This window comes from Calypte anna, chromosome Z (genome assembly GCF_003957555.1).
Source record: "Calypte anna isolate BGI_N300 chromosome Z, bCalAnn1_v1.p, whole genome shotgun sequence".
In the NCBI taxonomy this organism is placed as follows: Eukaryota; Metazoa; Chordata; class Aves; order Apodiformes; family Trochilidae; genus Calypte; species Calypte anna.
Genome location: NC_044274.1, coordinates 31,239,753 through 31,254,005, shown reverse-complemented (window position 1 = coordinate 31,254,005; position 14,253 = coordinate 31,239,753). Strand labels below are relative to the sequence as shown.

At 40.4% G+C, this 14,253-nt stretch overlaps 1 protein-coding gene across 1 annotated transcript; it reads left to right on the top strand.

Annotated features, from left to right (window-relative positions):
- Positions 1-1,727: 1,727 nt before the first annotated feature.
- NXNL2 (nucleoredoxin like 2) lies at positions 1,728-8,839 on the top strand. Its single transcript, XM_030467571.1, has 2 exons — positions 1,728-2,181; positions 8,304-8,839. Exons 1-2 carry the CDS (start codon positions 1,880-1,882, stop codon positions 8,470-8,472), a joined length of 471 nt encoding a protein of 156 aa, XP_030323431.1. The 5' UTR covers positions 1,728-1,879; the 3' UTR covers positions 8,473-8,839.
- Positions 8,840-14,253: the final 5,414 nt, after the last annotated feature.

Genomic DNA, 14,253 nt, shown 5'->3' with positions numbered 1-14,253 from the left:
TTTGTAGCCAAATCAAAGGCAGGTGCAAGACAAGACCTTTTGTGATATGCAACCTTTTCAGTGAATCTGTGATGTTGTGATATAAGTTTATTACCTTATTGTTTCCAAGGAAGGAATCTGATTTCTAGTGCTTAGTAGCTGCCCCTTAAATAGATTAAAGAATTTTAATATCTCAGTCTGTGAGACTTATGATCTGAAGCACATTAGGCAATAATTTATTATTTTCATTATAAACTAGGCACATGCCTGCCTTCTGTATGGGCAGAGTATCATTCAAGTCAGTCTTCATCACAGGTTTTAAGCTTTAATCCTGTTTTCCATCGTTTTTATGCTTAGTGAACAGGGAACGATACACAAATTAAAACAATTTATGTGAGGCAGTACAGTTGTCTTCTCCTATACGACATTATGCTTTTTACCAGCCGCAGAAATTACCTGGGGTAAAAAAAGTGGCAATTGCTTTGCATGCAGAATGGCTTTCAGCAAGTTAAACATAAGCGAAGCCACAAAGCACTATACTTGTTACAGCTATTCTCCCTGTAAATTATCCATGAAGATGGAGAGAAATACAGCATTTGAAAAAACAAACTAACCTCTTTGCCAAACATCTAAGCAATTATCTTTTTTCTTTTTTCCTTTTTTTTTTTTTCCCTCCAGTAAAATATTGGGAATAGTAACTGCAAATTATTCAGATGTACTAGGATATAAATAAAAAGGCCTGCTATGTAAATAATAGTTTGCATATAAATACAATACTTTGTTTCTTTCACTCAAGACAAAAAATGTCAGTAGATAACCTAAAATTAGTTGGATGTTGTGCAGTTAATGAAAATGAGACAATGTACCAGATGTGGTTATCATCCAATTGTCACCCTTTCATTAAAATGTAATTTAAACATCTTACAGTCAAATAATTTTTCATTTCCTTTCTTGCAGGTTGCATCAGGTTGAAGAGAGATTGCATATTTGTAATACAACACTAATTTTATTTATTTATAACTCACTATCAACTGGAGGAAAAAAGCGTTGTTCAACCCAAACATGTGGTAAATGCACTAGAATAAAATGTGAATTCCTCTGCTTGGACAGAGAATAGACAGCCCCTTTTATAAGCAATATTCAGATAATGTTCTATGATAGAAAAAAAATCAGTGCCCTATGTCTAACACTATGAAAGCTGACCAAGCCCTCTCTCTTCAGGAGGGAGAAAGGTGAAATCCACGACGATGTGAAGAGGTCTGGTACTGTTGTGAAAGTGATTGCTGCTAGGACTCACTAATATTTAATATTGAAATGTACCTGCCTTCTCAAAAAGGCGATTTGGCACTTAGAGGAGCAAGAGAAAAAAAAAACACTTCGTGCTTTGCACAGTAGCGTAGTAAGGCAAAAGCGTGTGCCTTTCCCCATTGAGAAAAAAACAACCCGCCCCTTCTACAACCCGGCCCTGCCCCGCAGGCCCCGATGGAGCCGCCCCGATGGAGCCGCCCCGATGGACCCCTCCGTCGGGGGCTGCCGCTTCCGCCGCTGCCGCCGGGGCCCCGACCCCCCGTCCCTTGTGTCCCTTGTACCTCGCCACCTACGCGGCGGACAAGGGGCAGGGAGACTCCATTGGTCAGCGCCGCTGTCAGTCAGCGATGGGAGGACCCGGGCGGTGGCGGGTGGATATAAAGACGGCGGTGTCAGGGGTCCACGGGTTTGGGCGTGCCGGGCGGCCGTGGTATCGGGGTCTCGCTCCGAGCGATTGCCCTGGGCTGAGTGGCGCAGGAGGAGGGTCCCGGCGCGGAGGTGCCGCAGAGCCGTGCCAGGGACAGCCTGGGCTCGCAGCCCCCCGTGGCAGCCTTCGCACTGCTGCGTCCCGCCGGGGCCGGCCGGTGGCAGCATGGTGGATGTGTTCAGCGGACGGATCCTGGTCAGCAAGGACGGTCGCAGCGTGGATCCCGAGGAGGCCTTGCAGAACAAGGTCGTGGGCTTGTACTTCTCCGCCGGATGGTGTTCTCCGTGCCGCGACTTCACCCCTGTCCTCTGCGACTTCTACACGGAGCTGGTGGAGGAGACCCATCCCCCCGCCCCCTTCGAGGTCGTCTTCATCTCCTCCGACCACAGCGCCGAGGAGATGGAGTGCTACATGCACGCCATGCACGGGGACTGGCTGGCCCTGCCCTTCCACGACCCCTACAAGCAGTGAGTAACCCCCTCGGAGACCCTCGACCCCGCCCGGGCCTTACCCGTAAGGGGCGCCCGGACAGAAAGCTGCGTCCTCCCGGCAGACCCGAGACAGGAGGGATGGGACGGGATGGGACGGGATGGGACGGGACGGGATGGGATGGGACGGGATGGGATGGGATGGGATGGGATGGGATGGGATGGGATGGGATGGGATGGGATGGGCTGCCCCCCTTTAACTCCCCCTGACAGTGTATCTGCTGGCACCCCTCCTTCAGAGAGTGCGGGAGGGCTAAAACGTGGGTGCTTGAACAGCAGTATAATGTAACAACGAATCCTATGATACAAAAGCTCCACGGGGGCTCCCTCTAGCCTGTTGCTCCCGTTGAACCATCTGAAACCCAAGCGGCACCTCACCTGCAGTTAGAGGAAGTACGAAGTTGACCGTCCCGTCCCGCAGGCAGTCCTGCCTTACCCCTGTCCTCAGAGCTGCAGCTGCTGTCAGCTGGCTCTCCCTGCATTCCCATGGAGTTGTACCACAAAAGCATCTTAACTTCTTTTTGAGAGAAGTAACTTGGTTTTAGCCTGTTACAGCTGTAAGGAACACAATGAAGATTTTGCATACTTAAATCAGGATTTAAAAGATTATTGAAGAAGGATTACTAAAGACCAAAGTATTAACAAGATTACATGAATAGTGAGTCAAAATGATGGGAAGCAAGGTTCAAGTGGTTGTTTTTCAACACAGCAGCAGTTAATATGGTTGTTCTGGGTTGTCTAGCTTATTAAATGCTCTGGAAAACAGGCAATTGAAGAAGCAACTAAACTCGTATCTGAACAAGTTAGAGAACAGAGCAAACTGAAGATTTTTCAGACAGATGCCAGGTAAAATAGAAGAAGATACATAGTAACAGCTGGAGTTAAGTTGTGGCAAATACACATAGTAATTGGGATGTAAAAATTTTGTGCTAATAGGTTTCCAAGGGGACATTCCTGTAGGCGGCTTGCTCAGCAAAAGAAGAGAAGGAAAAGACAACATGTATCAGTAACTGGGAGGGGTAATACCAAGAACTATTTTGATGACCTGAGCCAAGACTGCAGACTCATTGGGATTGCTGTCAGAAACACAATTTAGTTCATACCAAGGAGTATAAATTGGGATCATGGGGGTACAGACAAATTGTTTAGAGCCACTGAGATGCCTGAACCTGGAGAGTTAAAATGAGTGTAGATACTGGAAAAGGGATTTTCCTTCCTTAAATATTATGGGTAAATTGTTAGAAACACTTACAGATATCACCGAAGTCAATGAGTTAGTCTGACTTTCAAACATGTCTGGGTAATTAAATTCAAAAGATTTGTTCTTCTAAGAAAGAGCTCTGTTCTAGTGCTTCTATTAAGTGTTCTTTTAACTCGAAATCCATCCCCGTGTGTTACCCAAGACAGAGTTGTGCAACACTGGCTACTCAGTATGGAGCGGGTTTATTAATCTTGTTGTGTCGGTGCACTTTGGCAGCCTCAAGAGCAAATAACCTGAAGCCAGGAGCTATTTCATCCTTTGCAAGCTCATTCCCAGTTGTCAGCAGCCAATTACATGGTTTCCATTGGCTTAAAAATAGAGTGAAGTGGCAACACTGTTTTTCATATTTCTCCAAAAGGCTTTCCAGGCAGTATTCCTATTTGATAACTGCTAATCCTAATAGAATTCAGGCAAATTTTGTGGTAGAAATGTAGCACTTGAAGTTACTACATCCAGCAAGCTGTTTAAAATAGACCAAGAGAATGTACTTACAGCTTCAGCCTCTGTGGATTAGAAGTCTATTTCTGACTCTGCTCTTGCCCATCATGTGGAATGGAGGTACAGAGCTAGTTTAATTGGCTTTTCTGTGGCAGCCCGTAACAACCTTCAGAATCCTGTGCGCAGATGTGGTGTCTAATTTACTAACATAATTTAATCATTCAGCTATTCATAAATACTAAAATTCATTCTTATTAACATTTATTATTCATTATTATTATTTACTATTTTTAAAGTGCTATTGTAAATCATCTGAATTTGTTGGTCTTTTGTGGACTATGTAAAGAAGGCAATTCAGTACCTTTGGTAAAAATAAATCCTCTACCTGGTAACTTAAGTGTTTAAGATATTTAGTTGCAGCACAGACTGAGATCTCTTCTAGGCATGACAGAGCCAATTTTTAATTTGTCATATAAAACACATTTCACAAATGGAATCATGGAGTTTCTTTGGCCTTGTTGGTCCAAGTGGGTCCCAGGATTAAAAGGGGGAGAATGACCCCTGGAGGAGTCTTGTTATTGTTTCCACGGAAAAACTTGTTAAGCTTAAGCTCTTCAACTACTCTGAATGGGATGTTAGGGGAGGTTTGCTGTGTGAGTCATGAAGTTTATAAGTTAATGTTTGTAAGTACATGTATCTGTATGTTTATAACTGGGATAGTGTAACCCACTGGTTGTGTATAAGGAGCCTGTATTTGTAATTACCTGCTGAATCTTGAACCTAACTGGAACAGAAGGTGCAATGATTGCTTGGAAAGACAAATACCCTAACTCCAAATGTCAGCCCCTCTCTGATCAGTGTTGTATGGCTCCTTGGTCAGATGGGGCAGCTGTCCCAGTTGTTCCCTCCCAACTTCTTGTGCACCCCCAGCAAGACACCATGAGAAACAGAAAAGGTCTTGGTGCTGTGTAAGAACTGTTAAGAAATAGCAGAAATATTGGTGTGTTATCAACACTGATAAGTCTAAACACAGCACCATGCAAGGTGCTGTGATGAACGCTAACTCCATCACAGCCAATAACAGTACTGTATGGTAATATAAAGTCTATGGTCTCAAAAAATCATATGAATCAAAAGATTCAGTCCAGAAGGCTATTGCAGTGCATTGACATTAGCTCAGGTGGTGGAAGAGCCAACAGGAAGAGGTCCTCTGTTGTTAACAAGCAAAGGTCTGATTGTGGATATGAAGGTTAGGGCAGCATTAGCCAAATGCCAATGTTTATGGCATGGTTGAGTTTAGTATTCTATGAAAAAGAAGCAGAGCAATGACGATAACTGCAACCCTTCAGGAGGGCTAAATTTGTCCTCTTCAAAGATGTACTTGGAGGAATCCCATGGGCTAAGACTCTAGGAGGTAGAGGGGCCCAAGAGAGACGGTTAATATGCAAACATTACTTCCTCCAAGCTCAAGATAGGTGCAGTTCTTTGAGTGAAAAATCAAGTAGAAGAGGAAGGGCACCTGTATGGATGAGCAAAAAGCTTCTGAAAAAAGGTCATGTGGAAGAAAAGTTAAAAGTATGTGGAAAAAGGGACTATCACTTGAAAGAATTACAGGACTGTTGTCAGGGTAGGTTGGAATGCAATGGGGAAGGCCAAAGCCCTCTTAGAATTAAACCCGACAAAGGATGAAAAAGAGAGCAAGAATGGCTTCTTTAAATACATCAGCTGTAAAAGAAAGAATAGGGGAAATATGAGCCCTAGTTACAGAGGCTGCAGAGAAGGCAGGGTTACTGAATGCCTTCTTTGCTGCAGTCTCTAAATACTATGACCAGCCCTTGGGAATTCCAGATTCTGGAAGTAAGAGAGGAAGTGAGTAAGTGAGGATTAGCTTAGAAATATTTGGGTAAACTGAACACACACAAGTCCATGGACCCTAATGGGATGCACTCCTGAGTGCTGAGAGAGCTGGCTGATGTCTTTGCTGCATTATTCTCCCTCATTTTTGAAAAATTGTGGAAAACAGGAGAGGTGTCTAAGCACTAGAGGAAAGCCACTGTCACTCCAGTCTTCATAAAGAGCAGGAAAGAAGACGCAGGCAATTGCAAACCAGTCAGCTTCACCACCATCCCTGGAAAAATGATGGAGCAGCTCATTATAGAAATAATCTCTAAGCATATGGAAGAAAAAGAAGGTTATCAGGAGTAGCCAGCACGAATTCATGGGAACATCTATCTTGTGATAAAAGGCTGAGAGACCTGGGGCTGTTTAGTCTAGAGAAGACTAAGAGAGGATCTCACTAATTTTTACAAATATCTGAAGGATAGGAGTTAAGAAGGGGGGCAGGTTTTTTTTCCAGGGGTGCCCTGGAATAGGATATGGGGCAACACACACATACTGGAACATAGGAACTTCCCCCTCAACATGAAGAAAAACTTTTTTACTATAAGGGTGATGGGACACTGAAACAGGCTTCCCAGAGAGGTTGTGGATTTACTGTCTTAAGCGACTTTAAAGACCTGTCTGGATGTATTTGTGTGACTTGCCCTAGGTGATGCTGCTATGGCAGAAGGGTTGGACTCAATGATCTCCAGAGGTCTCCTCCAACCCCTACCATACTGTAAAAACACCTAATACATGCAATAAGTTTCTGTTTGCCTCAACCTAATTTAATATTGTTTGTATTTCGTATGTGAATAAAGATAGTCCTCTCATGTTTTAACCTGCATGGTCAAGGTTTGGTGTCTGATTCAATTCCCTGTGTCTGTAAAAATGTTGACTTACTCAGTCTTCCATGGCTGTCTTTTATTATAGCTTTCTCTTCTGCTTCGTCTGGGTCTTTGATTTTTCTTTCCAGTAAGACACTGTACATACCTTTACACTTACCTGGGAATAGCTAGACAACTAAGATTTATATGATGTCATTAGTTACATTACCATATTTTACTGCAAGAGAATTGAGTTTGCCTTTGTAGTAGATGTGATGTTCCTGTTTATGGTTAGTGATAACATAAACTGTCATCACAGTTACTCCCATGGTGCATATGTAGTTTGTGCAGGTGAGTCACAAGATTTAAGGTCCCTAAACGAGAGGATGTTAACAGGTTCTAAAAAGTAGTTTTTGTACGCACTTGTACACATGTGCATAATGATTAAAAATCATTGTCTGAAGAACTGTTCCTGAGCCTTCTTCATGTCTGTCTGTTTTACAAGTTGCACACAAATTTAAGCAAAATCTGTGCATATTTCCGTCTACTTTAATGCACACAACCTTCAGCCTGGAAGCTGTGTAAACAAGATACTCTGCTAGAGTAGGCAAGCTATATTAATTCCCTTAGGAAAGCAACATGTTAGTTTCCAGTTTCCATAGCAAATTACCTTCAGTTTCCTACAAAATTAATGCCAAAAATGTCGTCACTGCTAGTGATTAGGTCCTAATTGCAAAATTGGTTTTTCTGGCTAATTTGTCTCCTGAATTTTGTTGTGGGTTTTTTTTTCCTTTTTGCACTGAAACATTGCCCTTTCAAGTGAAATTAATTTCCTGTGAAGAAGATACTATCTTTCTGTAAAGACAGAGCTATGTACCTTGCTGTTTTCCTTATTTTTATTTTGTTCCATAACAAATTGTCAAAAGCTGTAATACCATGTACCTTGGAAATATTTTTCATCTTGCCATTTCTCTTGCCCGTGTCATGCTTAACTGAAGTGGTTTACTATGTGGTATGCTTTGATTCTCCCTCCTGTTTTTGCTTTTTCTTTTGTTTTCATCTTATTTCTTTCAACTCATCTATAAAAAGAGTGGATTCTATTTCAGTACTTCATGTGGTTAATAGTCTTCTCTTTCATCTCTGTGGTGTGTAATAAGTAGTCATGCTATTACTTACCATGTGCCAGTATCAGCAAGTATATTTGTTTCTCTATGGGTGTTTTATGCTCTCTTGGTTTTTCTCTCCCAAATGTTATTTTTATTTCCAGTATTAATAATCAACTTATTAATTTTCCATGTGTCTTGAGTTTGATCCCATTACATTTCCCTCCTTCAGAAATATGTTACTGATTTTTCCTGGGTTACTCCTCAATTGTTTGAATAGATCCTGATTTTGTTCATGGAACATCAATGTTTCAATTTTTAAATGTTTTTTTTAACTGCTTTTCAATTTTTAACTATTTTAACTGTTTTATATTAAAACAGTAGGCTATTAAAGACAGAGTTAATTGTAATATATCTGGATTTCCCATATCTGGACATAGAGAAATGCCCACTATTTTTAATCTGAGATGGACAGAGGAGTTGAAATGTTATTCTTGAACATCCTGACCCAAGTATTCTTCATGAGAGACCAGAATTTTTCTTAAAATTCTCCCTAATGGTGTGTTTTGTTTTGTTTTGCTTTTGTTTCCTCAGTGAGTTAAAGAAGAAATACAACATAACAGTAATTCCTAAACTGGTGATTGTGAAACCTACTGGAGAAGTCATTACCGACAAGGGAAGAAAACAGATCCGAGACAAGGGGCTGTCATGTTTTCGGAACTGGCTTGAGGGTGCAGATATCTTTCAGAATTTTTCTGTCTAAAAGTTGGCAGATGAAAGCAAGACAAGGCTTGGAGTACTTTGTAGAGCTCTTAAAGAATTGTTGCCTTATTCAGAACAAGAATGGTAAGGCTTATTTGTCTTTGCATGTAAGCAAATTTTATTTTCGTTTTGAAGATTAGCTAGCTCCAGTAAATCATGAAATGCAATTACTCTTTCATTTGAGTTCTATCTTCTGTAGTAACTATGAGCCAAAGCATTCCTGATAATACTGGAGACCTTCAAGAGGATAGTCTGTTTCAGACAGTAACAAGAGAGCACTGTGAAATCTATGCAAACACTTGTGTTGCAAAATCTGTATAGTAAAAATTATATATGTGAGCAAACCTATTTTTCTTCATAGTTTTTTTCTGGTGATTAGCGCTTATTAAGAAAAATAAATTGTTTTCTTTAATAAATAACTTAATGAAGTATATGTATCTAATGTGTCTTCTTTATTTGTCTTAAGCAAAACAGAAAATGTCATTATTTTTAAATAGGACATGTATTAGTTTGTCATTACTGAAGAAATATTTTTTTTAAAATTTTATTTCACTTTGTGGTGGATTTACCTAAGTTCTGCTCAGTTTTCCTTACTCCTGTATTTTTTAACTGGGCAGTGTAATCTATCTTCCAAGTTAACATCAGGTCATAGAATCACAGAATGGCTTAGGTTGGAAGGGACCTTTGAGCTCATCTACTCCAACCCCTCTGCCATGGGCAGAGATGCCTCTCAACTAGACAAGTTTGCTCAAAGCCTCATCCAACCTGGTCTTGAACACTTCCAGGGAGGGGGTGGGGCATTCACAACTTCTCTGGGAAATCTGTTCCATAGTCTCATCACCCTCTTTCTAAAGAACTTCTTCCTAAGATCCAGTCTAAATCTATACTCCATCAGTTTAAAAAACACTTCCTCTTGTTCTGTACCTGGTAGGACAAGCATAAGAAGAAATTATTTTCCATCTCCTACTTTTGCTTAAGTATAGGAACAACCATAAAAAATACCAGCCCTCTATGATGACTGCTTATGTTACATCTGAACCACAGCCTGGTTTGCCTCTACTGCCTACCATTCATTGCATTCAGATTTGACAGTCTTCATAGCTGGGACCCCAGGCCAAATATCCATGCAATTGATGGGCTAAAGAAACACCGCTTATGGAAGCCAAGATTTTCTTGATTAGAATTGAAAGACTTTAACAGAATAATATCTAGGAGAGTTTTGAGCTTCCAAAAGTTTTTACAAATAATGTTGCCTGAATGTGAATAAATTATATTCCTATTAAATAAGAAGAGAAGCCACTGTGACCTATTTCCAGATATCAAACAATACTTAGGCCGTGATGGCTTTGTTCATTGTTTGTCTATTTGTGTATATGTATATATATATATATATATATTTATATATAATTTAAGACTGAGATTGGTCCTTTATATAACTGACACAGATTCGGTAATACAGATTCAAATTAAAATTCAGCTAGGAAATTCATAATGATAAAGCAAGGACACATAGTATATAAAACACCTGGTTTGACTTCAATCAAGGTCTGTTATGTTTGAACATCAGTGTTTGGAAGCTCAGAAAATTTGTCAGTGATGAAATAATGCGAATTTGACATAGACAAATAACAAGGTAGTGGAAAACATCTGCAGCTCCTTGTGAAATATGAGTAGCAGTGGGACATCTGTAAGGCTTATGTTTACTCTGAACCTGTGTCCCTTGGGAATGAAACTTACTAGTGTACTAATATTTGAATTTACAGAATTGTCCCTTTAAGTTCCTTAAATAATTTCAATTCTCTAGCAACTTTCTACCTCCTATCTTTATCTACAGTTACCTTGGCCATTAGTGATTGCTAGTACTTTTTTTGAATGAGGAAAAAGAATGTATTTTTTATGTAGTAATAGATAGTAACATAGTGATATTGATGGATCCTGCACACTCATACAGGAGTCAGATGAAAATCAACTAAGATTAAGAGGATGAGCATCTTTCCTTATTCCATTTCATTGTTCATTGTTAGCAAATTATTGATGGAGTGGTGTATGTTAAAATCACTTAAGAGCCTAAAATATTGAATATTTTTTCTAAAGAGAAGGTTTTCTAGGAAAAATGGCAAGGATTATAAATTGGTACTTTGTGAATTGATCCATACTGTAACTTTTGAGGAGGAGTACTTGCTGCAGAAGAATGCTGCAGGTTCTTGTGTGACCACTGAACATATAGTTTGGGAAAAAGCAAACCAGGTGCAGATTCAGACATTAAATAAACCTTAACATTGCAAATGCAACCAGCATATGTGTTGTTAATATTTTATTTCTGTAACTTTCCATCATGTACAGCCCTGATGCCCACTAAGTATTCATTCTTCCTCTATTGCCATTCAATATTGTAAAAAGAAATGCTTTTATTACAATTTTTATAGGCAAGACTACTTACCAATATTATGTGTTTTTAAAAATAGACTAATACTATATGCCTAAAATGCAAAAATTTCAAGGATAATTCTTTTCATTATTGGTCTCTGAAATACAAACCTCAACGGAAAGTTTGAATTAATCTGAATTTTTCGGTCTTTCTGAGTTAGGGCACGAATCTTTCAGCCTTAATCGCCAAAGCTAGATCCCCACTGAATAATCTTTCCTGTTGGAATATTTTTCTGTTGCAGATGCCAAACTCTGCTTTCCCTGAGGTGTAATTTATGTGTATATGTTTTCTAATTAGTAAATTCTTCTGTGCTGTACAAAAATAGTTAATATTTCTGTCCTGTTTTTGTCTAGCAGTGTCATTATTGTCAATAGTACTGGTTAAAATATCAAAATCAGCATCTGAGACTATAAAAATACATTAATAGGTATGTTGTCTGTGAGCAGATGCCTATGCAGTTAAAAAGGCCATCAAAAAGCTGAAAATAGAATTGCTAAATTGAAGGAATTTGGAGCTAACAAGGTAACCTTCATCTCACTGCAGAGGCCATGGGAATTTAAGCATGTACTTATGCAGTTTGCTGGAAAGTGCTCTAAAGCAAAACTTACTTTAAAAAATTGTCATTGGCTGTCTATTATCCCTTCAGTGCTGTTTGGCATCACCTCTCTTGCCCTGCTACTGCTGCTAAATGGCTTGTGCAAAAACACAAATCAGGCAGAACTTCTGAGTTGGTCTAATATCTATATTGAGTAAAAACTAGTATGAAACATGCATACCTTCAGCCCTTCCCTCATTATCACAACATAGAAGTTAAGCTTGCTTGTTGCTATGGTTCACTTAGGTTCTAACAACTGCTCATGTTCTTGTCTGTAAATAATGCCAAGGTCATATTTTTGGTGCATTATAAAAAGCAGTTCATTGATCTAGTTATGGAATTTTAGGTCATTCTCAGTTGTACTAAAATCAAATACCATTTAGCCAGTAATGCAACAGAAATTGGCTGTCATTGGGTGCTTAAGGCAGTGCAGTTCTTCTAGTTCATCACTTGCATAGTGTGTAAATTGTGGCTTCTAAAAGAGAGAGCATCCAAAGAATATATTAAGATATTTGTAACTTTTAAAATCTGTATTTACAGTTTTCACATTGGAATTTTTTTGATCACTTGCAAAGAAAGGAGTTTTCAGGTTCATGTGTGTTAGCCTTTGTCTGTTATGCAGAAGATTCCTTAGGAAAATGCGAGAAGAAATCTGAAAGTCTTATGCCAGAATGTGATGGAACTATGATAAATACCTATGCAGAAAATACCTCTAGTTATCAAACCTCCTACATTTTCTCTAGAAACAGAGATATAAGAGCACAGGAGTGTTCTATTTTATCTGAGCAAGAAATGAGGTGTGAACCCTTACAATTCAAATAGGTAAATAAACCTGTGCAGGGAGGTTGTTCTCCTGTTGTAATATACAGATACATAGAATGGAAGGTACCTTAAAGATTATCTAGTTCCAGCTCCCCTGCATGAGGAAGGATACCTTGCTCACCTACAAGACCCCATCCAACCTGGCCTTCAACACATTCCAGGGAGGGGGCAGCCATAACTTCCTTGGCCAGCCTGATCCAGCATCTCACCACCCTCACAGGAAAGATTTTTTTCCTAATGTCCATCCTAAATGTCCCCTCTTCAAGTTTGAAACTGTTACTTTTGTCTTCTAGCTATACAACCATGTTGAAAGCCCTACTCCAGCTTTCTTGTAGGTTCCTTTTAGGTATTGAAAGGTTGCTATAATGTCACCTTAGAACCTCCTTTTCTTTAGGCTGAACAACCCCATTGCCCTAAGCCTGTCTTCATAGGGGAGGTGCTACAGCCCTCTGATCATTTTTGTGGCTCTCTTCTAGACATTCTCAAAGAGTTCTGTGTCCTTCTTTTTCTGGGGACCCCAGAACTGGACACAGTACTCCAGGTGGGGTTTCAGAAGAGCAGAGTAAAGGGAGAAAAATTACCTCCCTCAGCTGACTGTCTGTGCTTCTTTTGATGCAGCCCAGGACAGAGTTGGCTTTCAGAACTGCAAGCACACATTGACAGCTCATGTTAAGCTTCTCGTCCACCACTGCCCTCAAGTCCCTCTCCTCAGAGCTGTTCTCAATCCTTTCTCCTCCCAACCTGTATTTGTGCATGAGATTGCCTCAACCCAGGTGCACAACCTTGCACTTGGCCTTGTTGAATTTCATGCAGTTTGCATGAGCCCACTTCTCAAGTCTGTCAAAGTCCATTTGGATGGCATCCTGTCCCTCCAATGTGTTGATTTCACCACACTTTCAATGTCATAAGCAAACATGCTGAGACTGCATTCAATTCCACTGACAGATGTTAAACAGCACTGGTCTGAGTTCCAACACTTGAGGAACACCACTCGTCACACATCTCTATTTGGACACTGAGCCACCAATCATGACTCTTTGTGTGTGACCATCCAGCCAGTTCCTTATCCTACAAGTGGTTCATCCATCAAATCTGTATTGTCCAGTTCAGAGATCAGAATGCTGTGTTGAATGCTTTGCACAGGTCCAGGCAGATGATCTCTGTTGCTCTGCCTTTGTCCATTGAGGCTCTGACCCCATCATAAAAGGCCACCACATCAGTCAGGCAGGACTTGCCCTTAGTGAAGCTGTGTTGGCTGTCACCAGTCACCCCCTTGTTATCTGTATGACTGAGCAGAGCCTTCAGGAGGATCTGCTCCATGATCTTGCGAGGCACAGAAATGAGATTGGCGGGGCTGTAGTTCCCTGGGTCATTCTAACCACTAAACTGAGGAAGCAGGACCTATGGGTTAAAGACAGAGCAACATCACATGTGAGAGATGAAGGAGCTGGACAGAAGTATGTGGTGGGGACACCTGCAGCTTCTCATCAGGGAGAAATGAGTACATCCACTGGAATGCAGTTCCTTTGTTGTCCTGCCATATCAAGCCCCTTCACAGAGCAGTTGATACCTGATGTCAATGTATATAAACCACTGTACTGTTGTGGTAAGTCAGAGTTTGTATCAACAGAGGGATGAACCTCTCTCTGCCTTCTCTCATATACCTGTAGAAATATTCTTCTTCTGCCTGGCCTGAATATGCAAAGCAGATTGCATACTTACACCATGACAAGTATTTTTGCATAGCAGTGCACAAAAGCATAATAGCTCTGTTGTACTTCAAGCCTGGGAATTTCTGACCAGCTGAACTCAATTCTGAATCTAGGCAGAATGCTCCCTGTCCACAAATCAAGCTGTGGTTTGTAATCTATATACCAGATTTATTTTAAAAAAAGTTGACACATTTGTTCTTTGAAAGAGTAATATTAGCTTGAGGT